This window comes from Pelodiscus sinensis, chromosome 22 (assembly GCF_052426305.1).
Source record: "Pelodiscus sinensis isolate ZL-2025 chromosome 22, ASM5242630v1, whole genome shotgun sequence".
Taxonomy (NCBI): Eukaryota; Metazoa; Chordata; order Testudines; family Trionychidae; genus Pelodiscus; species Pelodiscus sinensis.
This window is the reverse complement of record NC_143073.1, coordinates 6,101,048-6,128,183: the sequence shown is the minus strand read 5'-3', so window position 1 is coordinate 6,128,183 and position 27,136 is coordinate 6,101,048. Positions and strand designations below refer to the sequence as shown.

At 51.6% G+C, this 27,136-nt stretch overlaps 1 protein-coding gene across 2 annotated transcripts in view; it reads left to right on the top strand.

Moving 5' to 3' along the window:
* RNF115 (ring finger protein 115) overlaps positions 1 to 21,047 on the top strand; it is a 60,609-nt gene extending 39,562 nt beyond the window's left edge. For both annotated transcript variants that reach the window (XM_075908382.2, XM_075908383.2), the window contains 3 exons: positions 4,143 to 4,236; positions 12,386 to 12,501; positions 19,371 to 21,047. In XM_075908382.2, the coding sequence (XP_075764497.1) occupies positions 4,143 to 4,236; positions 12,386 to 12,501; positions 19,371 to 19,502 (342 nt within the window). In that variant the 3' untranslated portion in view covers positions 19,503 to 21,047. The remainder of the gene's footprint in view (positions 1 to 4,142; positions 4,237 to 12,385; positions 12,502 to 19,370) is intronic.
* The last annotated feature ends 6,089 nt before the right edge of the window (positions 21,048 to 27,136 follow it).

Genomic DNA, 27,136 nt, shown 5'->3' with positions numbered 1-27,136 from the left:
TGGCTGGTCATACGGCTGAAAAGGACCTGGGGTTCTGATGGCTCATAAATTGAATATGAGTCGCCAATGTGATGCCGATACAAAAAAAGGCTAATCTCATTCATGGGTTTAACAACAGAAATATTGTATGTAAGACCTGGGAGGTGATTGTCCTGTGCCACTCGGCACGGGTGAGGCATCAGCCACAGGCTCGTGTCCAGGTCTGGGTGCTACACTTCAGGAAAGATGTGGACAAATTGGAGACAGTCTGTAGGAGAGTGACAAAAATGATCAAAGGGTTAGACAACCTGACCCATGCTGCAAGGTTTGGCCCCGCTGCGGGAGAGGTGGCTCGCCCCTGGGGCAGGCACCCGCAGGTGTTGGCCGTGCTGCAGGAGGGGCGGGCTGGGCCGCGCCGCAGGAGGGGGGGTTGGCCCCAGGGCAGGCGCCCGCGGGGGTTGGCTCCACTGCGGGGTGGGGGTTGGCCAGGCCGGGCCGGGCCACCCTGTGGGAGGGGGGTTTGGCCCTGGGTCAGGCGTGGGGGTTGACCATGCCGTGCCACGGGAGAGGGGGTTTGGCCCCAGGGCAGGCACGCGCGGGGTTTCCCTGCACTGCAGGGGAGGGAGGAGGTTGTCGAGCCCAGAGGAGGCACGTGCTGGCTTCCCTCTGAGGGTGGGGAGAATACTGGGAGGAGGCAGATGCAGGGGACTCTCTGCTCCACTGGCACCCTGCCCCCTGTCCGCGCTCCCCAGACCCACTCCCCTGTCCCCAGCTACAGAACTCTGTCCCCATTCCTGTCCCCACTCTCCAAACTCTGTCCCCACTGGCACCCTGTCCCCAGCTGCAGAAACCTGTCTCCACAAAATGCATATTTATAAATGCTTCATTTTAGATTTAAATAGCATGAATAAAAAACAGACCATTTATTTCATAACTATAAACACGCGATTTTAATTTTATATATTGCATAATTTAAAAATAAACTGTTTATCAGAGTGTTTAAGGGGTTGGGGATAGCAAGTGATAGACAGGAGGAGAATAGAGGGGGTGGGGCTTCAAAGAAGGGGCGGGGCAGTAGAACTTCGCCTGTTCTGAGATTTAAAAAGTGATCTTGGGTGTGAATAGGTTGGAGACCACTGTGTTACAGGCTATTTATAAAGAGGACTGTGACCAATTGTTCTCCATGTCTGGTGAAGAGCGAAGCAGCGGCTGTGGGCTTAATCGACAGCAAGGGAGACTGAGGTTCGATATTAGGAATAACTTTTTGCCTCAAAGGAGAGCGATAGACTCTGGAGCAGGCTTCTAAGGGAGGTTGTGGGATTCCCATCGTTGGAGGTTTTTAAGAACCGGTTGGACACACCCGTGTCAGGGATGGCCTGGGTTCTGCATCATCAGTCACCCTAGCACTTGATGACTCCTCAGTGTTCCTTCCAGCCCTACACATCTACACTTCTGTGATTAGATGTTCTAGTTAAACTTGCTGTATAGCAGACTGTAAAATTTCTCCCAGTGACACTTGGATGGCGCTCAGTTTTGAGCACAGTGTCTCTTCCAGAAAGGCATCCAGTTGTGATCTGAAAACATCCAGAAATGGAGAATCCAACACTTCCCTTGATGGTTTGTTTTAATGGTTAATCACACTTACTGTTTTAAAAAAAAGTAGGCCTTATTTTCTAACTTGAATTTGTCTGGCTTTGGGTCGTTACACCTTTTTCCTGCTAGAGCCCTTTGGCATCTGATAGGAAGGGACTCAAATGCCATCATCAAGTCCTCTCTTGATCATCTTTGATGAGCTAAACTGTCTCTTTAAGAGTCTCACTGCAAGGCATTAATTCCAGCCCTGTAATCATTTTTGAGGCTAATGATTTTGAGAACAGCTGATCCACAGTTCCACAGCCCTCTTCCCTCCTCAGCACCTGGTTTGAGAACACCCCTTGCTAGTGTTACATTTAGTGATTTGATGCAGCTCTCTGAGGTTTGGCCTGACTCATCTGAGTTATTACCACAGATGTCTTGGCAAAGGGGATCCTGATTGTGAAGCGATGACGCTGCTAATCCTTCAAGCTATTTTAATTATCGTCTAGAGCACAGGGAGGAGGAGTCGGTTCTGATCGTTCTTGCTTCATCTCGACTTGAAAAGGTGGATGGGTTCTTAGCACGGAGGATGGCGGGGGGATGGATCAGGATACTGGGTTTACAGTTCTGCTGCTGATTGGCTCACGCCTTGGATTTATTGCTTCTTTCTATGCCTTGTTTTCTCCTATACAGAGTGGCTGTGTCTAGACTTCATCCCTTTTCTGTAAAAGGTATGCAAATTAGACACATCGCAATTGCAAATGAAGCGGGGATTTAAATCCCCCCGCTTCATTTGCATAAACATGGCTGCTGCTTTTTTCCAGCTCGGAGCTTTGCTGGAAAAAAGCGCCAGTCTAGACGCGGATCTTTAAGAGGAATAAGGGATCTTTCGGAAAAAGGTTTATTTTCCGAAAGATCCGCGTCTAGACTGGCGCTTTTTTCCAGCAAAGCTCCGAGCCGGACAAAAGCGGCAGCCATATTTATGCAAATGAAGCGGGGGGGATTTAAATCCCCGCTTCATTTGCAATTGCGATGTCTAATTTGCATCCCTTTTACGGAAAAGGGATGCAGTCTAGACACAGCCAGTGTCTATAGTAGGGATATCTTATCTTCCTGTGGGATTGAGGTTCAATTACTTTACTGCTAATTGTCAGAGGCTCTTTGAGGGCTTCAGGTGAAAGCCAACATGATATTATTTCATCTCCTTACCTTTCATGAGAGCAAATTCTAGCTGTGCTGCTGTCTGCGTCCAGCCAGGCTGGCGTAGCCCCTCATCCCACCCTGTTTAATCAGTCAACTGGTTAAACTGAGTTTAACTGGTTAACTAATTCAGTGGGATTTTACATCTCTAATCTGCAAGGAAGGTTGCAGGTTCCCTGCCAGCATTAGCAGTCAGAAAGTTCACTTCTTATTTGTTTGTATGACAGTAGCATTCCGATCCGGGTCGTGCTAGGTGCTGTACAACAAAAAGACTATCCTGGTCTCGCATTCAGGATTCCAGCTTTCTGCCTGAGACCCTGATTCCTTACTGCAGATGCAGCTTTTCTGTCTAGAGAACTACAAAAGCTGCTGAAGCTATGATTACCAATTGCCTTCAGCTGCCCAGGGGCTGTCTCTCTTGGCTTGAGGAGAATAGGGCTAGGCCTTTTCTTAATCCCCCTTGTCCTGCAATCTTTTTTTTTCTAATTTGGGAACAGAAGGCGCTTGCTTGGGAGCCTCCGCAGGGGGGTTGAATTCCCATCTTGGAAAGGATGAGCAACCAGAACGTTTTGTGGCATCACAAGGACAGTTTGTGAAGGAGGCATGCAGGCTGTCTGTCGTCCTTCACGACTAACCACGGCTCTGCAAACTGCATCACACGCTCCTCTTGCTCTCCTTCGTCAGAGCTTTCTCAAATGAGCCTGCATCCTGCATATTGGGGGAAGGAGGTTGGCGGGGGTCTCATGGTCATCAGGTGCGGTTTGCTGACATCCCCACCCCTCTGTCCCACTAGCAGTGGTTAGGTTTCTGATTGGACACGCAGCTTCTTCTGACTCTGCCTCCATCCCGTGTCTAAGTAGCAGATGCTGCTCGGGGCAGAGGGCGATACCGTGTCAGTCGTTTTATTGGGGTGTCATTACTGGGCTAGAGCAGGACCACTTGTAATCTCCTCTCCTCATGGCATGCACAAGTCCTGGCACATGCTGAACTCTGCTATGTTGCCTCTTCCACCCACTGGGCAGCACAATGGCTCCCCCACCCCCACCCCCCAGCCCTGCCACACCACTATCGATTCCCACTCAGTTCAGTGTTCTCCTCCAGCCTATCCCTCATTTTTTTTTCTTTTCCTCCTCACCCTGCTCATCCAGCACTGGCTCCCAGCTGTGGTGAGAGCGCCTTCTCTGTTAGTTCCTCCTACCTAACTCTGTTTAATTTCAGCTACCATCTGAAAGCCTCCCCCTCCTGCCACGTGAATAACCTTCTGTTGTATGGTGCAGCTCCTGGTTAACTTGATGGAGTAGTGTCAGGCACAGCTCCAATGAGAGGAGCTCCGCAAGCCAAGGCGACGGGGTGTTCTAACGCACGGTGTATTTGTCACCCCCTTACAGCTCTTGGGACAGTTGGAAAACACAGGACCGCCTCCAGCTGACAAAGAGAAGATCACCTCTCTTCCAACCGTGACAGTAACTCAGGAACAAGTTGGTAGGTTAACTCCAATATCTGCTCCTTCCTCCTGTCTCTGCCAATGCTTGCTGTCCTGCTCCGTGTCTCCTACCACCGGGCTACATTGATAGGTCCATGCGAGTGTCATCTGTAGATTCCAAAGGCTTTTCTGACGTCAGCTTCCTCACCCCCTATGTTCATTCTTAGTCTCCCCCTATGGCTGCTACCTCCCATTCAGCTGTGTTCTCTGCTGACCAACTAGATCAGGGGTCTCAAACTCAGTTGACCTTAGGGCCAGGGCCAGTCCTCAAATCCTCCTAGCAGGACAGCAGTCACTCCTCTGGCGGGGCTCCGGGAGGAGGGGTCTCCATGCATCTCTCCATCATGTGTCTCCCAGCCCCACCTGCTGACCGCCCCTCCCATCCCTGGTGTGTCCCCTGGTCCTATCTGCCACTCCTGGACTATTTAAAACCGGCCTGAAGTCCTGACCACCGCTGCCGGCAGTGTCGCAGGGCTAGAGTGACTTCCGGCTGCTAGTGCCGCATCGTGGGCAGCACGTCCCTGTGGCCTGCGCGAGGTGTGCGCAGAGCCGCCCCGTCCACAAGCTGTGAAACGATTCACTCCTTTTGTGAAACTGACTAGGAATAGGTGATGCCAGCTCTCCTGATTGGATCATTGGGGCTGTTTTTAGGCAAGCTCCAGCTATGTTGTTCGAATTAAGCCAGATCCACGATCTTCACTTCCTGCACCGCTATCAACTGTGATTTAGTAGTTGTGCTTGTTTGTGGGTGCGTGGTATTGGAAAAGAGTCCCAGCTGCCTTTTTTTTTTTTTAAGGGAGACTTTAGGTCTCCTGGCTTGTGGAGAAAAGTTAGGAAACACACCCCGAGTTCAGCCAAAGGCCTCAAACACCAGATGCCGAATAAAAAAAATCCCCAAGTGTATTGTTGTTTGTGATTTCAAGAAGCCCTTCTCTGTTTGGGGGCTGATTGATGAGTTTTGATCTCTTGGGGTTGGCAGTACAGGACCTACAGTTCAGGAGTCCAGACAGAGACTAACCAAGGCCTGAAACTGAGTCTTCACCCTGACCTCCTCCTCCCCCCATCAATGGTCCTTGCACTGGGATCCCAATTTCCCTCCTCTCCCCCTCTTTACTAACAACCGCACCCTCGCACTGAGATCCCCACCCAGAGCAACCCATTGTGAAACCCACCAGCCTTGCTGCACTGGTTGCAGAAGCACATTAGCTTGGGTGACTCCCTGGCCAGCGCAGTCATGGCAGAGGCCGCCAGTGTGGCTTCCTGGACTGAGCAGCACCCTCTGTGGCCAGGGCTATATGGGCACTGGAGCCTGGCTGTTGCTGGGTGAGTCTCTGCACTGTCCCTTGCACCCCCCCTTCCCCTCCCCCCCGGCTGGCAGCTGTGTGGGTTTGGTTAAATAACTTTTTCAAACTGTCATGGGCCACATTGGGGAAGCGCTCGGGCTGTAGGTGACCTGGAGGCCGGGAGTTTGAGAGCCCTGATCTAGATGAATCACTCTGCTGAAGCAATGGAAGCTTGTGATTTTTAGCCCTGGCACTTTTGCTGTCCAATGTTGCTGACAGCTCGGGCTACCCTGTGTCTAGGTGTGGGTCTGCTTTGACCCGTGGGTTCAGTTGCCTCCCAAAGCTGAAATGGCCTGAGTTGAATCAGTAGCAGACTTTGGTTGGTAAAGTCAAGGCTTTGGACTGCCAGTGGCCCTGCCCAATGTGTGTGGTCTGATGCATTTATCCAGCCACCAGAAACGTGTGCTCCTTGCTTATTGGAGCCCTTGCTGCTTTCCTTTTATGCTCCGAGGGGGCTGGACATGTCGCTTCTGCTTTCTTAGCTAGGGCTGGTAAATACAACTCCGAACAGAGTCCTACTGAATCGCTTCTTTAAAACGTGGGTGTAAAGCTCACATGTTCCATGGGCAGAACTGACCGGGAAGAGTTCCGGGTGTTTCATAGACGCGTATGGCTTCTCAGTTGGCTCTGCAAGGGCTTTTTTTTTTTTAAGTGTGTTTGCAGAAGTGTGTGACTCACAGACTTGCAGTCAAGCTACTTCTCCTCCCACCATCAGCTACTGTGTTCCCTGAAACCAAAACTGTTTGAAGACACACGGCTTTATGTTTTAAAAAAAAAAAATTCTGTTTCCATGGTATCGATTTCTGTCTGGATCTCTGTATATGCCCACGGTTTAGTCTCCTCTGCAGAGGGGGAGTGTATGTGTGTGTCTGTCGTATTGTCTCATGCACGGTGACAGCAGCTACTCCTGCATCTGTGAGCTACCTGAGCTTCTGTCGTGCTGCCTGGCAACTGAGTAGGGAATTAACGCGGCGGGTCCAGTGTCTCCGCTGGTACGGGGCTCGAGCTAGGAGATGTGCGTTGGAGTTACTGTCAGTGCTGGGCTAGTGGTGATGGGAGAGCAGCGCTGTGCCCGAACTGGGGTTGCTGTGTAGCCAACATGCTTTTGACCTCTAATCTGAACTCTGTAGCAGCATGGCAAAATGAACATGAGACCAGCCCTGCCGGGTCAGACCAATCGTCCATCTAGCCCTGTATCCTGCCTTCTAACTAGGGGGCAACAGGTTAAGCAGTTACCCGGTAAGAATTCGCCTTTTCGGCATGCTTACCAGGATAGCCGTGTGTTAACCAGCATCCGGCCCTGCCTGCGGCATGGTGCGGCGGGCCCTTGCCAGAGCAGTTCACAGCGCGGTGGACGCAGCCGGATCCACCCTCGGCCCTGGCACAATGCAGCAGGCTCTGGCCAGAGCAACCCACTGTGTGGTGGGCCTGGCAGGTTAATCAGTTAAACATTTAGATTAACATTTTAAATGGGATTTAACATCCTTGCTTCTAGCAATGGCCAATGCCCGGTGCTTCAGAGAGAATGAACAGAACATGCCATTGTAGAGTGACCCATCCCCCCTCACCCACTCAGGTTTTGGCAAACAGAGCTTTGGGACACTCCCAGGACATGCAGTTGCATCCCTGTCCATAGTGGCTAATAATCATTGATGGACCTGTCCTCCAGGAATGCATCTTGTTCTTTTTTTAACCCATTTGCAATTTCAGCCTTTGTAACATCTGGCGAGGAGTTCCACAGGTTGGGTGAAGCACTTCCTTGTGTTTGTTTGAATTTCATTGCATGATCCCTAGTTCCTGTTTTGGAGGGTTTCTCTCTCTGTCCTGCGTGAGCGAGCTCATTAATAGAGGAACAAAATGTCCTTAGTTTGATTTTCATTATCAGTCGTCTCTTTGCGTCCAGCCTGGTAAATGTTAGTATCCACTCTAGGCAGTCTAGTCCCCATAGTGGAAGATCTTTAATCAGGCTTTTGTGACGTAGTGGGGGTACCTGGCTGGTTTCTATGCTGCTGGCTCTGGGGTAACCCCCACTGGCTGTCGTGGGGACCACGACCCAGCAAAACAGGATGAGTCACTATGCAAACCAGTGGCCAGACACCCCCCATGGAGAGGAACAAAGGAAGGTGGATGCTGCCTTGGCTGGGGGGCAGGGCTGGAAGTTAGTGAGTTGGTTGCTGGCTGTCGGAGGGCATGGAGGAGAGCCTAGGGGAAGGGGCTGGAGTTTAGGGGCCCAGTCTCCCCCATCTCAAGGGGGCCTGAGGCATCCTAGCCCAGTTCCTGTGACCAGACTACATCTGTGCTGCGCTGTGCTGGAGGAGCAATAAACCACCCTCAATTCCACTGGCTGGTGCAGTCTGTTTGTGCCATTTCGGGGTGCAGGAGACGGGGAACCCCCAACGCGCCGTCACACTGGTGTCAGAAGTGGGATGCACTGCACCCCGTGGATGGAGCTTCCAGCGGCAAGCGACAAGGCGCAGTAGAAGCAAGAGCCCTGGAGCCAGGCGTGCTGGAGACAGAGCGAAGCGGTTCCTGGGAATCGTGGGGCGCTGCAGCACTAGACTGGTGAGTCTGCACCGAGGGGCCCAGCGGGCAGATGGCCTACGCCCGACTCTTGAAGGCAGAGCTGGTGGGGCTGTGCAGAGAGAGGGGCTTGCCTGTGCAGAAAGCAACCAAGGCCCAGCTGATTGCCCAGCTGGAAGATAATGACCAGCCACAGGGCCAGGATCTTGTCCCCAGGGGAAGCAGCCAGACCCCCCCTGAGAGTGTGTCAGGCTCAGAGAGGGGGAGGAGCGCTGGAACCCAACGGAGAGATGAGACAGCGTCTCCCGGGAGGCCTGCAAGCCGTAGCCCATCTAGGGCAGGGGACAGCCCAGCGGAGCTGCGGCGCCTGGAGATCCAGCTGCGGATCAGGGAATTGGAAGTAGAGGACCGAGAGAAGGACCGCCAGGACCGAGAGAAGGAGCGCCAAGATCGAGAGAGGCAGCGGCAGCATGAGCTGGCCATGGCAGAGCGGAGAACCGGCGGGGCACCGGCTGCGCCAAGTGCGGATGGGCCCCAGGGTCCCAGGACTGCCAGACGCTTGGAGAGGCCCATGGTGGCCCAATTGAAGGACATGGGTGACATAGACGGGTTCCTCAGTACCTTTGAGAGGGCCTGTGGACTGCAACGGGTTCCCCCAGCTGACTGGCTGCAGGAGCTCATCCCCGCACTGAGCCAGGAGGCGGCCGGAGTGCTCAGTCAGCTGGAGGACCTACAGCCAGGGGATTACAACCGAGTCAAGGAGGCCCTGCTGCACAAGTTCGGGCTGACCCCCGAGATGTACAGGAAGAAGTTCCGGGGGGTACAGAAAGGGCCACGGGAGACCTATGTGGACCTGGCCTCCCGCCTGGCGCAATACTGCCGCAAGTGGGTGTCTGGAGTCAGAGCCCAGACCGCAGAGGAGCTGCTCAAGCTGGTCATGATGGAGCAGTTCTATGAAGCGTGCCCACCCAAACTGAGGCTGTGGCTCAAGGACCGGAGACCAGAGAACCCCCAGGAGGCCGGGAGACTGGCGGACGAGTTCACGGAGAGCCGGTCCGGGTGTGAACGGGAGTCCCGGAGAGAGAGGGAACCGCGCAGAGACCGGATCTCGGCTGAGCGACGGAGGGAGTCAACTACGGGGCGAGACCAAGGAACAGGTCATCTGTGCCCCAGAGAACCAGCCAGGGCCGGGACAGAGACAGCCCAAAGCCTAACTTGCCATCGCTGTGGGCAAAAAGGCCACAAGAGGGCTCAGTGCACCAGGTCCCAGGACCGGGGACTTTCCAGGGTTAACTGGCTGGGGCGGGAGGAAGGGCAGGCTGCCCCAGAGGCAGGGGCTGGCAGGCAAACCTCAGCTCAGAGAGAGGGGAAGGATGCTCAGTGCACCTCCCCTGGGAGGTCTGATTCTCAGGAGGCGGATTTCTCCGTGTACCGGGTGGGGGCAGGACGGCCCCTGCGGAGCGAGTGCCTCATACCCCTGGAGGTGGATGGTAGGAAGGTGACGGGCTTCTGGGACACGGGGGCGGAGGTGACTCTGGCCCGATCCGACATAGTGGCCCCGGAGCGGATACTACCCCACGCGCAGCTGACCCTGAAGGGCATAGACGGGTCCCCGTTTAAGGTGCCTGTAGCCCGGGTGCATCTGAAATGGGGGGCGAAGGAAGGCCTCAAGGAAGTGGGGGTGCACCCGCACTTGCCCACCGAGGTGCTGATGGGGAACGACCTAGAGGAGTGGCCCCATGAATCCCAGCGGGCTCTAGTCACTACCTGGAGCCAGAGCCAGCGGGGGGCTGACAACGTGGGTCCAGGGAAGGACTCCTGGCAGCATCCTCAGGGTCCCATCCCAGTGGACACGGGGTCCAGCCAGGCTGGGACTCCGGACCTAGGCAGAGGTGGGGGACAGGCCCCGATCCCTGCCTCAGCAGCTGAATTCCAGGCTGAGGTGCAGGCAGACCCCTCCTTGCAGAGGCTGAGGGACCAGGCTGGCCTCCATGCAGCTCAGCCCCGGGGGAGAGGTGGCCAGGAGAGATTCCTGCGGGAGCGTGGGCTCCTGTTCCGTGAGTGGCTCCCCCCCAGGAAGGCGAGGGCATGGAGGGTAGAGCGGCAGCTGGTCGTCCCCCGAAAGTATCGCCTCAAGCTGCTGTATTTGGCCCACGATTCCCCCGTTGGGGGCCACCGGGGGATCCGGAGCACCCAGCTGAAGCTGCTCCAGCACTTCTATTGGCCGGGAATCTTTACAGCCGTGCAGCGGTACTGCCGGTCCTGTGACTCCTGCCAGAGGGGCGGGAAGGCCCAAGACAGGAGGAAAGCGGCTTGGGGGTCTCTACCCCAGATAGACCCTCTGGGCTTGCTGAGAGAGCTATGGGAGGGGAAGTCCTCCCTGGATGGAGCATCGGGGGTGGAAGCCGCCCTGGCTGTCCAGAGAAGGCTCGCTGGGCTCATGGCCCCGGCCCGAGAGACCCTGGCCAGAGATCAAGGCCAGTGGAAGGGTGGGTGTGACCCCCGAGGACAGGCCTGTGCCAGTCGCCCTGGAGCGGGGCGGCGAGTGGACAGAGGGAAGCCAATTCATGTGGGGCCTCGCCACGGCCGGCCCGAGTCAAGGGGAGCACCCATGTCCCCAGGGCGGGTTCCCACGCAGAGGGCCCGAACTTCCCTAGGTCACGAGCGGAGTGACCCTGCTCAGTTCGCTCTCGGAGGGGGGAGAACTGTGACGTAGTGGGGGTACCTGGCTGGTTTCTATGCTTCTGGCTCTGGGGGAACCCCCACTGGCTGTCGTGGGGACCACGACCCAGCAAAACAGGATGAGTCACTATGCAAACCAGTGGCCAGACACCCCCCATGGAGAGGAACAAAGGAAGGTGGATGCTGCCTTGGCTGGGGGGCAGGGCTGGAAGTTAGTGAGTTGGTTGCTGGCTGTCGGAGGGCATGGAGGAGAGCCTAGGGGAAGGGGCTGGAGTTTAGGGGCCCAGTCTCCCCCATCTCAAGGGGGCCTGAGGCATCCTAGCCCAGTTCCTGTGACCAGACTACATCTGTGCTGCGCTGTGCTGGAGGAGCAATAAACCACCCTCAATTCCACTGGCTGGTGCAGTCTGTTTGTGCCATTTCGGGGTGCAGGAGACGGGGAACCCCCAACGCGCCGTCACAGCTTTGTAGAACATTAACCATGTAAAAAAGTTCATTGTGGTGCTAACATCAAATATAAACTGGACTGAAAGCCATTACAGTAGCTGAATTTTCTCTCTTCCCATGTATGTGTTGGAGTCCAGCCACCAGGAAACTTAGACTTTTTAAAAAAAAAATTACAATAATAAAAATAAAATTAGGAGATTGACTACTCAAGGCCATAAAAACACCAGTAAAATAATGGCAAAGGCATTTTAGAAATGAGAAGTTTACTGCTTGATCCTGCAAACACTCTGGCGCACCTGTGTAACGGCACTCCTGTGATTAATCCCATTGACAAAACTAGAAACTACTCTCCAGCTCAGACCTCCTTCCCAAGTTCTCAACCCCTCCTCCCTCTACCTCGCATCTTTCCTCTCCCCATTCCTGTGCTGAATCGCACCCACCGAAGTTTATTCTCTGTTTATCAAAGCAGGAAATCCAGTATTAATAGAAAGCAGGTTTAAAACCAACAAAAGAAAGTATTTCTTCACACAACACACAGGCAACCTGTGGAACTCCTTGCCAGAGGATGTTGTGAAGACCAGGATTTTAACAGGGTTCAAAAAGAACTAGATAAATTCCTGGAGAATTGATCCATCGATGGCTATTAGCCAGGATGGGCAGCAATGGTGTCCCTAGCCGCTGTTTGTCAGAAGCTGGGATTGGATGATCACTTGATTCCTTGTTCTGCTCGTTCCCTCTGGAACATCTGCTGTTGGCCACTGTCGGAAGGCAGGCCACTGGGCTAGATGGACCTTTGGTCTGACCTAGTCTGGTCATTTTTATGTTCTTAGTATCCGTGATGAGTTCCTGTCGGTCCCTTTCAGCATTGGCTAGGACCCTCTTAGCATGGAATGTATTCTCCGTATTGTGCCATGCGTGGGAGGCCTAAACAAACCCATACGCCTTCCTTTCCTCACTCAGCCTTGCGTCTCTTCGACAGCTAATAACTGTACCCCAGCTCCGGCCTTCCTGTCTGCAGCCCTCGGAGAGAAATCAGCTGAGACCAGTGGGTAGCTCTTGGTACCCCATTTGGCTGTTGTAATTGGACCTAGGGTGGCGTCAGGTCTCTTCTGTGCCCAACTCACTAACTCTTCTCCTGTGTGAATCTGTCCTGCAGATACGGGTTTGGAGTGCCCCGTGTGTAAAGAAGACTATACAGTAGCAGAGCAGGTTCGGCAGTTACCATGCAATCACTTCTTCCACAGCAGCTGCATCGTGCCATGGTTAGAACTGGTAAGAGCGTGTGTGAGAGACGCTGGGCTAACACTGGCTGCTCCTTGCTGTCTTCTGGCCCCTGTATGAGCTGCTGGGAGGTGTGGGGCAGCAACTACCCCGCCTGCCCCTTCCAGCCCGGGCACTTTCGTCATCCTCGTGCAGCCTTGGAAACGTGTCCAGTCTAAAGCCGTCCTTCAGGCTGGTGGCTTGGAGAAACTGCTGACGGGTTTACGGTGCTTTTTGTCTGTAAGTCACACCGACAGGATCTGAGCAGCAGCTGGACTTGTGCCGTCTGATGGTTGGTGGTTGCATGTGAAACAAGCTATGGTCTCTGTCCTGGTAGAGTGTCCACTTGAAAACTCCCCCTTCCCCCTTACTATCATTCCCACCTGAGGTCAGGGATGGAATGAACCATGCCTATTGACTTTCCTTCCCCCCTTCAGAGAGTAGTTATGAACAGTTCACAATCCTGCTGGAAGGGCATAACAAGTGGGGTTCCACTGGGGTCTGTTTTGGGATCGGTTTGGTTCAATATTTTCATCAATGATTTAGATATCGGCCTACAGAGTACGCTTATTAAGTTTGCAGTTGATATGAAGCTGGGAGGGGTTGCAACTGCTTTGGAGGATGGGTCGTAATTCAAAATGATCTGGACAAACTGGAGAAATGGTCTGAGGTAAATAGGGTAAAGTTAATAAGGACAAATGCAAAGTGCTCCACGTAGGAAGGAACCATCCGTTTCTCACACACATAAAGGGAAGCAACTGTCTAGGAAAGGGATCTAAGGGTCATAGTGGACCACGAGCTAAATATGAGTCCACAACGTGACACTGTTGCAAAAAAAGCAAACATGATTCTGGGATGCATTAACAGGGGTATTGTGAGCAAGACACAAGAAGTCATTCTTCTGCTCTACTCTGCGCTGATTGGGCCTCAGTTGGAGTATTGTGTCCAGTTCTGGGTATCACATTTCAAGAAAGGTGTGGAGAAATTGGAGAAGGTCCAGAGAAGAGCAACAAGAATGATTAAAGGTCTAAGGAACATGACTTGTGAAGAAAGACTGAAAGAATTGGGCTTGTTTAGTTTGGAAAGGAGAAGACTGAGAAGGGACATGATAATGGTTTTCAGGTACCTAAAAGGGTGTCATAAGGAGGAGGGAGGAAAAATTGTTCTCCTTGGCCTCTGAGGATAGGACAAGAAGCAATGGGCTTAAATTGCAGCAAGGGAGGTTTAGGTTGGACATTAGGAAAAACTTCATAACTGTCAGGGTGGTTAAACACTGGAATAAATTGCCCAGGGAGGTTGTGGAATCTCCATCTCTGGAGATATTTAAGAGCAGGTTAGATAGACATCTGTCAGGAATGGTCTACATGGTACTGGGTCCTGCCATGAGGGCAGGGGGATGGACTCGATGATCTCTCAAGGTCCCTTCCAGTTCTGGTGTTCTATGATTCTAGCCAGCCTGGGGCTCCAGAGGCAGAGTGTGGGGGAAGCTCGCATAGCAGCACAGTGCCTGCCTACTACAGAGCATCTCAGCCTCCAAGCCTGAGAAGATACCGTACAAAGAAGGCTGAGTTCTTTTGTGAGCCACAGTTAGTCCAGGCACTGCTGCCTCAGTTTCCTCACCTGCCCAATGGAGAGACCTTATCTCATAGTCTTTGGATGGTCCCTTCTGACCTTAATCTGGCTTTCTGCCCCTTGTAGGCCACAGAACCTCACTCACCCGTTCCTTTAACAGACCCTTTTCCTTTGAATTACTGTGTCCTCACATCATTATTTAAAGACTTCAGGTTACAGAGGACCTGCCATTCACACTAGTTTAGTTTAAACCTGTCAGTGACTCGTGACCCACACTGCAGAGAGGTGGAAAACCCCAATGGTCTTGGCCAATCTGACCAAGTGGAAAATTCCTTCCCAACCGCCAATATGACGATTGGTTAGACAGTGAACCAAGTAATCAGGTCTAGGGCCGTAAAACCTCTTTAATCAGTTAAGTGTAGCATTTAACTGGTTAACCGCTAAAATGGAGTCCAGTGGGCGGAGGGCTGCTCTGGCCAGGCCAGGCTGCAGGTTAACCAGTAGGCATCACCCAGTAACAGTGCTGCATCCTGGTTAACCAGGGACATCCCTCAGGGCACACTAGCCAGACACTGCGGAGAATTCTTTATCAAGTATCTCGGTGCTCTCCCCTTCGAGTGTCCCGTCACTGGCTGTAGGAGATATTTGCTGTTAGCAGTCACAGATTGGCTACCTCCGCTGTAGGCTGTCAGCTCTGCTATCCCCTCCAGGTACTTATCACGCTCCGTCTTGAAGCCAGTTCGTTCTTTTGCCCCCGCTGTTCCCCTTGGAAGGCTGTTTCAAAACTTCGCTCCTCTGATGGTTCGAACCCTCGGTCTAAGTTAAAGACTAAACTTATTGATGGCTCATTTATACCAACATATTCTTGTGCCAGCATTGGCCTTACCTTAAATAACTCCTCTCCCTCCATGGTATTTATCCCTTGATTGCGTTCTTGAGGGCAAACCTCTCCCTTCAGCCTTTGTTGGGTCAGGCTACACAAGCTAAGCTCTTTGAGTCTCCTCTCATAAAGGTGGGTTTTCCATTCCTCGGATCATCGTAGGAGCCCTTCCTAGAATCCTAGGGCTGGAAGGGTGCGTCTAGACTCCATTCCTCTTTCGAAAGAGGAAAGCAAATGAGGGAAATCAAAATTGCAAATGAAGCGCTCATTTGCATAATCTCATCCAATCGCTCTTTTGGAAGAGATTTTTTCTGGAAAAAAAGGAGTCTAGATGGGGTGTTTTTGGGGGGAACCCCATTTTCAAAAACTCTGTAAACCTCATTTTTTCAGGAATAAGGGTTCTTTTGAAAGTGGGTTTTTTTTCCTTTCTTTCTTTCTCCGAAAGAACCCCGTCTAGGCTGCTTTTTTTAAAAAAAAACAAAACCTCTTCCAAAAAAGTGATCGGATGAGATTATGCAAATGAAGCGTGAGATTTGTAAATCAGCACTTCATTTGCGTTTTTGATTTCCCTCATTTGCATTCCTCTTTCTAAAGAGTCTAGACGCGCCGCCAGAAACCTCAGGAGGTCATTATAGAGACCTCCTCTGCACATTTCAGTTTGAAGTCCTCTTTCATACACAGGGGAGACCAGAATGGTGCAGAGTATTTCAGATGAGTTCTTACCAGTGTCTTGTATAACACTTCCCTGTCTCTACTGGAAATAATTTCCCTGATGCATCCTAGGACTGCATTAGCCTGTTTTACAGCTGTGTAACATTGGTGGCTCATAGTCATCCTGTGATCAACCAACACACATAGGTCTTTTCTCTTCCCCTCTCACCCTCTACTGATCTGTCCTCCGCCTATAGCAAAAATTCTTGTTGTTAGTCCCAAAATTCACGATCTCGCACTTTGCACCATTACATTTCATCCCATTTTGATGACTCCAGTTTACAAGGTTGTCCAAGTCATTTTGAATTTCAGCCAGGGAGGATTAGGTTTCACATAAGGAAGCTTTTCCTAACTGTCAGGGTGGTTAAACACTGGAATAAATTGCCTAGGAGGGTTGTGGAATCTCCATCATTGGCGATTTTAAAGATCAAGTTAGACAGACCCCTGTCAGGGGTGGGCAATAATGGTTCATGGGAGCCACTCCCAAGATTTTGGTAAATGGTCAAAGACTGCAGTTTTCTATGGAGGGAGTACAGGGTCTGGGAGGGAGGTTGGGTGGAGAAGGGAGCTTGGGGTAGGGGATTGGGATGCAGGAGAGGGTGTGGGCCTGAAGGAGGGAGTTCTGATCTGGGGCAGGGAATTGGGGGGCAGATTCTGGAAGGGGGTAGGGTGCAGGAGAGGATTCTGGCCTGTGGGTGCAGGATCTGGGAGGGAGTTGTAACCTGGGGGTGGGGGATGCAGAATTGGGTTGTGATCTGGATCAGGGGACTGAGGTGCAGGGGCTGGAAGGAGGTATGGATGCAGGAGAGGATTCTGGCCTGGGCAAGCGGTGTAGGAGGGAATGCAGGGGAGGAAGGGGGAGAGTTGTGACCTGGAGGAGGGGGGATGCAGAGGGTTTGGGTGGTGACCTGGGGTAGGGAGATGGGGTGCAGGCTCTGGCCAGGAAGCATTTACCTAGGTGGCTCCCTGCTTGCTGCAGCCATAGACAGCTCAAAACTGCTGGCTTCCCTCCATGTGGCGCTCTGTTCCAGAAGCCTGGGGAGGAGCAGGCTTCAGTGCTGCCACCAGCCTCGGCCCAGTCTCTTTACTTCTGTTGGCTGGTTTCCAGCCAATAGGAGCTGAGAAATTGGACTGGGGGACAGGGGTAGTACATGACCCTTCTTTCTCCTCCCTCCCCCCTAGCACCCAGAGCAGAGCGCCACAAAGCAGCATGGGGGTTGCTCTATGCTTGAGGGTGCAGGTGGGACAGTCCGTGGGCTGGATCCGGTGGCTTGGCAGGTCACATCCAGCCCATGGGCTGTATCTTGCCCACCCCAGTCTGGGTGGTGCTTGGTCTTGCCATGAGCACAGGGGACTGGACTTGAAGACCTCTTGAGGTCCCTTTTGGTTCTGTGATTTTTATGACTATATTCCGCTCCTCTTCCGCATTGGCAATACTTTATAAGCCCCCTCGCACTCTGTGCCAGGGTCAGTAATAAACGTGTTAAATAAGATTGGTCCTCAAACCGCTCTGTGAGGCGCTTCGTAAGTAACCTCCCTCCAGCTTGACTGACAGTTCACCTTGTCACGACCATTGTCATCTGCCCGTCAACCAATTCCTTATCCACTTTTCCATGCTCATATTAATCCCCACACTGCAAGCTCCTAAATATCTTTATTAAGCCCAAGGAAACACTGTAAAGTGTGCACTGAGGGTGCGAAGTGTTACCACCATTTGGCTTTAAATTGATCTAGGAATTATTCAGCCCTTCTTTGTCTCATTCCTGTATCTGTTTTAGTGCTTGGGACCTGATCGCTGTAGTATCCGAGCACCCAGATCTATGACGTATTTAGTCTTACAACCCCTCGCGGCATTTGCCTGAAGTCACACAGGGAGTCGGTAGCAGAATGAGGCACTCAACTTTGGTCTGCTGAGTCCAGTGCCTTGAACCGCCGCCCCTTCCTTCCTTGCTAACCTTGCAATCTTGTCCTCCTTCGTCCACCTTAGTTTTTTCATTTATTAAGGGCTTGAAGCCCCAATCAAAAAGCCTTTCAAATCCTGCATGGGTAGCAAGCATTGGGTCCCATGCCATGTTTTCCCATGAAATCTCTAAATTCCAGAGTTGCTGTCGTCCGCTCATTTAACCCACCTTTTATGTAGCTCAGCCCCTGATTACAGTGTAGTTACATACAATGTGCTTTTCAAAAGGACCGTGTTTCTTTAAAGACCTTTCTATTCAGAAACGTGGGGCTACATTTCTCCCATATCCTCGTGCTGCACCAAATAACGTGTAACCTAAGTTCAGATCCATTCATCGGTCCTTTGTAATCGATTATCAGAATCGCAAACGCCGAGGTGGCTAGCCACTGGTTAACAGTTAAATTGCATTTGCCAAACAACTGGTGGACTGTGAGCCCAACAGATCTGAGCTAAGCAGGGTTTATTTGGTTAGCCCGGGGCTGGAAGACCGCCAGGGTGGAGTGAATTGGCGTTGGTTAGAACGGGGATGGGCTTCCCTCTGAGTCAGTGTTGAAATCTTGCCCCAGCATATTTTTCAGGGCACTTTTTGCTCTTTGCAGTGCCTTTCTGATAAGGGCCTGACTGTTTTTTGTTTGTTTTCATTTAGACAACTGCACTATTCATGAGACTTCACCGTTGGCTTAGGGTCACTACATTTCACTTGCGTGATAGTTAGAATCCCCGTAGGTCTCCAAAGCACTTTACAAAAATCATCAGTATAAATCCCCCTCCCCCACACACCCTGCCCCAGAGTTTCAACTGGATGCTAAGAGCTCCCCCCTCCCTGCTTTCCTAAACAATTTTATTACTGGGATTGGCAGAACTTGATTTTTATTTTCTAATTTGACCATTTTTATCTTATTTTTTAAAGATTTTTTTGGGGGGGAGGGGGAGGTAAATTATTTTTATTGTGGCAGCATTGGGGGTGGAATTGGAGTCTGGGTCTTAGGGCAGCAGTGACAGCAGGTGGTGGGGGAGGTCCTGTGTGTGTCTAAGGAACTCACGACCTCACGGTACAAGGTGCCGGGGGGAGGAAGACTGCAGTCATCCTGGCCTGTCAGACCTGATCTCCTCCTACCTGGGACTGTAAAGAGCCAGACAAGCCCCTGCCGGGGCAGGGGGAAACCACCCTGCTGCTGAGCAGATCCTGCCTTGAGCCGACCCCTGTATTCCTGTCTGGTGAGCACGAAAGGAGGCCCATGATGGTGCGGCCGCACAAAGGTCCCTGCACGCCTGCAGGAGCCAGTCAGCTGTGCAGTTGCCTCCCGCCTGCAGCTGGGTGCTCACTGTCCTGCCTAGTGGGGTCTCTGCTCTGCTCCCAGCCTTGAGGCAGCTGGGAGACCGCTGTAGCTCTGCTGTCCCACTCCTGCCACTGGGGTGGGCTCCTGGCAGGGCCGGTAACAATGGATCCCAGCTGGCATGCTGACTATTGATACTTTTTTTTTCATCCACTTAAGTGTGCCTGTTGAAATTAACATGGATCAGCAGTTCTCGATTTAAAATCCAACCCTTCCCAGTCTGTGTCACATTGCTTGGCGCTGCTCAATCAGCTGGTGTGCGCTGACCCAGAGGGGGCTGCATTTTGGTGGCAGATGAAGGGAATTCCTCCAAGTTCTGCGTGTAGAAGGCGTGTGGAGGTGGCAAGTTGCTATATAAACAGCCGTGGCTAACTGGTTCCCAAGGCCGGGTTTTCACGGTACCCTCCTGCTCTTGTTTCAGCACGACACGTGTCCGGTCTGCAGGAAGAGCTTAAACGGCGAGGACTCCACTCGGCAAACACAGAACCCGGAGGCCTCCGCAAGTAACAGCTTTAGCAGTGAAAGCCAATTACACGATCGATGGACTTTCTGAAGCTTGATGGCTTCCCAGGGGCTTTGCCCGTAGTATTCTTACTACAGTTGTAAATTGTATTATAATTAAAACCAACAAAAAAAGAAGAGTAGCAGGAAATATAGGGCCGGGGAAGGAAACCTCCCCTCCACGATATTACTGCAATGAGTGCTGTCCCTTCCAAAACTTAAACTAGCATCTCCGAGCGAATAGCATCTCCATCAGAATTGTCTCCGTTGTCCTGAATTCAGAATCTTTGAGTGATGGTTTGATTTTTATACTTGTGAAATCTTAAGTAACGTGGTTCTTTCAAAATGTGTAAGGAAGGGTTTCCAACTTGACGGGCACTTTGCAAGTCCTGCGTTCTATTGTGCAGCCTTCAGAGGTGAGGTGGAAACCCCCTCCTCCCCCATTGTTCCTAGATAAAAGCCATGGAGAGGTTTGGGGTTGAGGTGGGGTCAGGATTTCTCCCTCTTGGTAATGTATTTGATCAGATGGGAGCAGCTGCTAAGGTATGTGAATGAGATTTTTGACACATCTCCCTCCTCCTCTTCCGCGCCCCTAAAGCGGAGTAAAATCGAATCCATCAGTGTTTACCTCTTCTCTTGAATTCAAGTGAAATATGCCCTGGGTTACTCAAGGGGGTGCGAGTGAGAATTTATAAGATCAAAAGGAATGAAGAGTCCAAAAATGTCTTGCCCATGGCTTTTGAGTATTGAGGGGGGGGGTGTTTCTTGGGCGAGGAGATGCAGAATCCTCCAGAATTTTGGGGAGCAGGCATGTGCAGAACATTTTTGTCTTATGGCCTGATTTTTCTAGCCCTTATCCATGTGCCGATGTTCCCAAGTTTGTCCAAAATGGGTTGTTTGGATTTTTTTTTTTTTAAATCCCGTCTGGACGGATTCATCTAGGATCCTTAATGGAATTGTATCATATGGACCACTTTAAGGCATCCTTCAGGTAAACCGACTTAACTGCATAACTGTTTTAATGGCTGATTCTTCGGTGTTTAACAGGAAATCTTAATTCTTCAAGACCGATAACGTTTTAATTTTTCACTTCTGTAACATTTCATCCATGTTTAGCTCTTGTTTTTATCGTCCAAATCATGTTTGAGCATAGAATGCTCACTAACCCACCTGCAGCCGTGCTAAATCCGTGGATCAGCCCGGAGGAAGGAGGAAAGGAGAGGGTCGGTCACGTCTAAAATTGTTGCCACTTCATTGCTGTAACCGTGTACCAGGTACACTTGATTTAAACTAGTGTTTCGTTTGCTATAAAGTCAAATAAAGGCCTTTCTAAAGAAGATCAGACGTTGAGAGGCTTGATGGGAGTGGGGGAGGCTTGCATGGTGGAAGAGGGATTTAGAAAGGTACCAAAAGAAGACGACAAAATAGGCAGGAATGTTAGGAGCAGTGTTCACTGTAAGCTGAGTGTTTGGACAGCCATTCAGGAGATTCCATTGTTTCCCAGTTGATTAGAAGAGCACCCACAGCTAGGTTTGTGTGTATGGGTGGTGCACATCCACACATGCCTGAGTGCACCGAACAAAATTTATTCCACACACTGGAAACATTACTAAGGACCCACTTTCTGAACAATTGGGCTCCTTCCGGGTGCTTCAAGTTGGCCACCCAAAGCCCCTAGCGGCTCACAATCAAGACCAAAGGAGAAATGTTCTCCAACATTACCCAGTGCCCTGCACCAGGTCACATCTCCTTCGCAGACCTTGTACCCCCTCCCATGCCCCTGTCCCAGGCCACAATCCTCTCCTGCACCCAAACACCCTCCCTGTACCCCAATCCCCTGACCCAGGTCACAACCCCCTCCTTCACCCAAACTCCCTCTCAGACCCCACACAGTCTCCTGCACCCCAGTCCCTTATCTCGTGCGCCCTTCTGCACCGCACCTCCGTCCTAGACCCTGCACTCCCTCCACAGACAAGTGGCCCTTGACCACTTACCAAAATCGTGGGGTGCCCCCCCCCCACCAAAAATGATTGCCTCTGCTTTAACCTATGGGCTCCATGAAGTGCAAGTGCGAGGCATGGGTGTGAGAGAGACGGCCGCTGTGCCACTGCTCAGGAAATGGTTACTAGTGGTTCAATAGGTGGGAAGAGAGTGGCTGGGATGCAGGAGGGTTTCTATGGAGATTTGTTTGCCTAGGAAGGCCTTTAATGACTCAACTTCCATTCTGGGAGGCAGCAGAGAAGACAGACGTTGGATTTATTATTAAACTGGTTTATTGTGCTAACAAAGAGGGGCCAGCCAGGTTGGGACCCAGATGTTCTGGGCATTGTCTAAACCTCCCTCTTGTGCTGTATCTGTCTAAAAGTGTATTGGGGGTGGGAGGAAGCAGCAGGAAATTCACACTGTGGAGTCGGTTCTGTTTAATTCCTCTGTGTTCTTACACCGCCCTCATCTTGGTGACGTCCGAGGGCCTTCCAGTCCTGTGTTAAGCAACGTGACTCGTGTTTGGTTCGGGTTTTCGCTGGATCTCCTGCCGCCCTGTGGGACCTCACCTCTCGCTTGGCTGTGCTGTGCGCCAAAGCGTAAACAGCTGCAAGGGCATGTCACTGCCAGCTATACATCCTCTGGACCGGGTACTCAGCCTCTCTCTTTCCCAGACCCCTTTCTGCTGGGGAAAGGCTGGGCATCGCACTGGGATCAAGCTCCTATTTTAACATAGGAAATGAATCCCTTGACAGGTTGATGCTGTTTAACCTCTTGCAAGCTAGCCAGATGGAATCGGAATGGTTTCTCACGTCTTTCTCCTCTCCTATTCCTGCCATTGCCAGACATGGTTGGCTACTCCTCGTTCACCTAGAAATCAAGCCCTGTGGTTTGCACAGCAGCTCGAATTCCACACCTTGAGCCGGGTGGGTGTTAAATTGGGCAGGTGGATTTCTGATGGTCACACGTCTCAATGTCAATATTGCGGCGCATTCTCTTAATGGAGTATTGCATCCAGTTCTAGGCCCCCCACTACGGAAAGGATGTGGACGCATTGGAGAGGGTCCAGAAGGGGGCAACCAAAATGATTAGGGGGCTGGAGCATATGACCTGTGAGGAGAGGCTGAGGGATTTGGGCTTGTTTAGTCTGCAGAAGAGAAGAGTGAGGGGGGGGATTTGACAGCAGCCTTCAACTTCCTGAAGGCGGGTTCCAGAGAGGATGGAGAGAGGCTGTTCTCAGTGGTGATGGATGGCAGAACACGGAGCAATGGTCTCACGTTGCAGTGGGGGAGGTCTAGGTTGGATATTAGGACAAGCTATTTCCCTAGGAGGGTGGGGAAGCACTGGGATGGGTTCTCTAGGGAGGGGGTGGAATCTCCATCCCCAGAGGTTTTTAAGTGTCATCTTGACAAAGCCCTGGCTGGGATGATTTTGTTGGGGTTGGTCCCGCTTTGGGCAGGGGGTTGGACTCGATGTCTTGGTGATTTTTATTTTAAGTGCTACAGTGTGCCTGCACCCTCACAGAAGCGACACACAAGCCCGAAGGATTTGAAAGGGGTGGGCAATAATTTTTGTGGCAAGGGGGCCACTTAATGAATGTTGGTACTGGTCATAGGATAGCTCCGCCCACCCCACCCCCAGAAGGCGCGGGGCTTAGGGCAGAAGGAGCGGGGCTGGGGACTAGCCTCTCTCCAAAGTTATCTGGGGCCAGAGGCTTTGAAGAAAATACGCAGCAAACGGCTCATGGCTTCTGGCCCCACCACTATGGCATTGGCTGGCAGCTACGGGGGTTGCTGCAGCTATTTAAAAGGCACTCAGCTCTGGGCTGTGACCGGGAGCCATTTAAAGGGGATCCTGCTGCCAGAGCCATCTCCCGGAAATTCAGTGACATGGGCAGCAGGATACAAATAGAAGGAGGCCAGCTGCCGTCCGGCTCAATGCATTAAGTGGGATGGATCCAGCCCTGGTTTAAGTGATCTCTCTTGTGAGAGCATGCTGAGTAGAATCAGTGCATCTTATGGCAACAGAAGACCAAATTGTATCGATACAGGGCTCACTCTGCTGACATCGATTGAATTATCACAGCCTTGCGCTGCTATCTGAGAGCAGCCTGGCACCTCTGTGTATCAGCAGTGGTATCTCAGGCTGACTCCAAATGCTGGAGAATCCACCGTGCGGCATGATAAACTATTCCCATGGTCAGTTACTCGTGCTCAATAACATGCGTCTTATTTCCTGTTTGTGTCTGACTTCAGCTTTCAGTTTGGAGCCGAAGTAGGGAATCGCCAGACCGCTGCTTTCGATTACATTCCCCACCTGGGTTTCACCTGAGACCATGCTATAAATTGATGGCAAAGCCAGGGGCAACCAACGTCAGAAGTCTCCGTGAAAGAGGAAACCCTGGTTTGATAACATTTGGTTTATATGGCACCCAAAGGAGTTAGGGAAAGAATCGTGAGAAATGCCATCGATGGGTTTTGCCTTACCTTTAATGATTTAAATGGGTAATGAGAGAGATCAGTTAGTTGTGTAACCGTGTTTACAGTCTGCGGAAGAGCTCGTTAATTCTTGCTGACTCTCCCATATTAAAACCAGGGAATTGCGAAGAGCTGGTGGGAAACTGGCTTGGGAGACAAGTGTCAAAATGCACCCTGGAGCCAACTTGGCCTGGTTCTGTGGTTATCTGTGCATTTGTAATAAACAGTCGTCTTATGTGTTCACCTCTTCTAGCCTTTGTGTTACCATGGCTACCTTTTGGGGGGGGGGTGCCCATTGAAAGAAATCACACGCCTGCTTTAAAAATCCATGGAAACCGACCATCCGGCACGTGGGGTTCCTTGTGAATTGGGAGCCTTCATGGTTCCAATTCTCTAGCTTTCCTTGGCACCTTCCTTGATTTAAGGGCATCTGGGATTCTCTTGTCATCACATGGCTCCAGGAGGTGGGGCTTACCATAAAAAACATGAAGTATCATGCAGACTGTGGTTTCCACCACGGGAGTGGGCAGCACTGCATTAAGAGGGCTCTGCTAGGCCATCAGAGACTGAGCAGGAATATTATCCCCTGGTACAAATAATTTGCCTTTTAATAGGGAAGTTGTGGCTTGTGCATGGCCAACAGGGGCCCATTTTTTTTTATTGTCGAAGGTTTTGCTGTTTGATTCCTGTCAGGGAGACAGCCTGGGCTTGGAGGTCCGGAGCTGTGTTCCCGCTAACTTTTCTGGAATAAATTTTATGTGCACTGAGGAATGTGCACCACTAGTAGTTGCCTGTTCCTCCAAGGGCGGCTGTTAACAGTCGGCCAACAAAAAGCCTGTAGGTTTCCTTTTCGTTCACACTGGGGCCCTTCTATACGATTCTGGTAGCATCAAGGGGCCTTCAAGGCGCATCAGTTCCATTAGTAACTCACTCGTAGTAGTGTCAATGAAAATCTGGCCAATGGTTAAACTTTGGATTCCTCTCTGCGGTTGGCAGCCCAAATGTTAGTTTCTGGCTTCTCCTAAAGTAGTTCCCTGTGTTGTGGCAGGGTCTCTTTCTCTGCCTGCTGCTGCCTAAAACATTTTTTTTTTAAATGGAAAATTAAGGCTCCGGTCCAGCAATGGGGCTCTACCCAGGTGCCGGAATCTGCCACGACTTCCAGGTCGATGATGTTGCTTTTATTTTAAAACCTCTGTTCATCCAACGCGCTCAAAGCGCTGTACAAAAGAGATCGGTGTCGTTGTCCCTCTTTGACAGAGGGACTGAGGCACTGACGTCAAGGGACTTGGCCAAGGTCACTCACCAGAGCAGTGACAGGGTGCAGAATAGAATCCAGGTCTCCTGAGTCCTAGCCCAGTGTGCTGTCCACCACGCTACACTGCCTGCCTGTTGAGAGCAGGGGTCGGGTCCTCTCTCACTTCCCAAGCTGCCACTAACGATTGGCTGTCTTAAACCTGCTGAAAGACTTGCACAAGCCAAAACCAAAGCTGTTAACTAAAAGTGTCTCTTGGCAGCCAGCATCCTAGGGGTGGCAAGAGGGGAGCACGGTTTGATTTCAAGGAAGCCGGGAAGACGTCTTTGCTCTTGACAAAGCAGGAGAGTGCAGGCTTGAGGCTCGTGGTGGATTTTAGACCAGGTTTAGGGGAAGCGCCTGTTTGCAAGGGCGGCTTTGCAAAGGGAAGCCATGAAAATACATGGTCTTTCATGACTGCGTTTGATTTGCTCCGGCAGCACTTGGGTTTGCTTGGTTTTCTCGTCAGCGCGGCCGGAAGGGATCAGGTTTTCATTTGTCGGGAAAGGCACAAACAGGGCGAAGGGGAGAATTGGGCGGCTAAACAACCTCTCCTACACACCGGGGGTGACGGGGAGTCCTAGGGCAAAGAGCTGAATGTTGTGAATTGGCTTTTTGTGGGCCCTGTGCTTGTACAGCGTCTAGCACAGCACTGCTGTGTCACAAGTAACCAGCAATCAGAAATAAATCAAGGCCGCGACTTCCCCAAATGTCCCCTCTTCCCTCCTTTGGACAGGTGGCGTGGACGTGTTGTAAAGTACTCGGTGTGTCACATATTCAGAGCTGGGTCTGTAAGTAGTAGGAACACTTAGCCAAGTATCCTAGAATAGAGATTTGAAACACCGTGGATCCTTAGCCCTAGGCAGTGTCGTTGGAGTGCCGAGTTGGCGTTGAGTGGATGGATTATTTAGAAAGCTCCTTTTTGGGGTGCGTGGGTTTGTGAATCAGTAAAAATGAACAATGGCGATACAAGGGCTCTTCTCCACAATCGCGAGGCTGGGGGCCAGGTTATTGTGGTGACCTCTATTGTCCAATGCCTCTAATGGTGGGAGAATGTTAATTACACATCGGAATAAACCTGCTGCCTTCCTGTTGTTGTCGTTCTGTTAGGGTAACTGCCCCTTTCTCGTCCCCTCTCTTTTCGACCTGCAGCTCTTCCCTTTGGTACAAATGTCCCAGTAACTCTAGGCCCTAACCCCATGAGAGGTTTAATCTGCAGGCAGGACTGGCCTTGATTCAACACTGCAGAGCTGCAATGAAACAGAGACAAGGGCATATGCTTGGCGGGGAAGAGGGGAGGTTGCTTGTGCAAACACCGGCATTATGTAATCTCTACTTGGGGACAGAGGTGAAGGCAGGCGGTTGTGCCCTGGTGCGCAGCTCTGGCAGGAACTGTGGCAAAAGCCAGTTGGGAGCTATTTAAAGAGCTGGCAGGAGCAGGGTTGGGCTAGGACGGTATCTTTAAGAAATTTAAGTTCCTTTCACCCCCTGCTTGGGGAACAAGGTCCTGGTGGTTAGATTGCTGTTCCTGCGTGTCGAAGGCCTTGGAGAGATCCCTTATGCCGGCTGCATCTGATCCCTGGCTAGAGAGGGCTCCGTTAAATGCTGCTTTGTGGCAGGGCTCAAGCCAAACGCAGTCCCCATCACTTTCCACTGAGGGCGCTTGATAGTTTTGCCTCTTTCCCCACTTGGCTACTGGTCAGTTTCAGTCTCTGGGTGTCGGATGCAGGCTGCTCTTCAGCTTCCATAGAAATGGTGGCGGGGAGGGACCACGAGAGGCCAGCGAGACCTGCCCCCTGCGCTGAGGCAGGGCCCAGCATACCTAGCCCATCCCGAACAGGTGTGTCTCACCTGTTCTCTCTCCCCTCTCCCCAGCGATGATGCCAGCATGTCTTTGAACTGCTTTACAGCGGGCTGTTTACTGTCCATATTGGT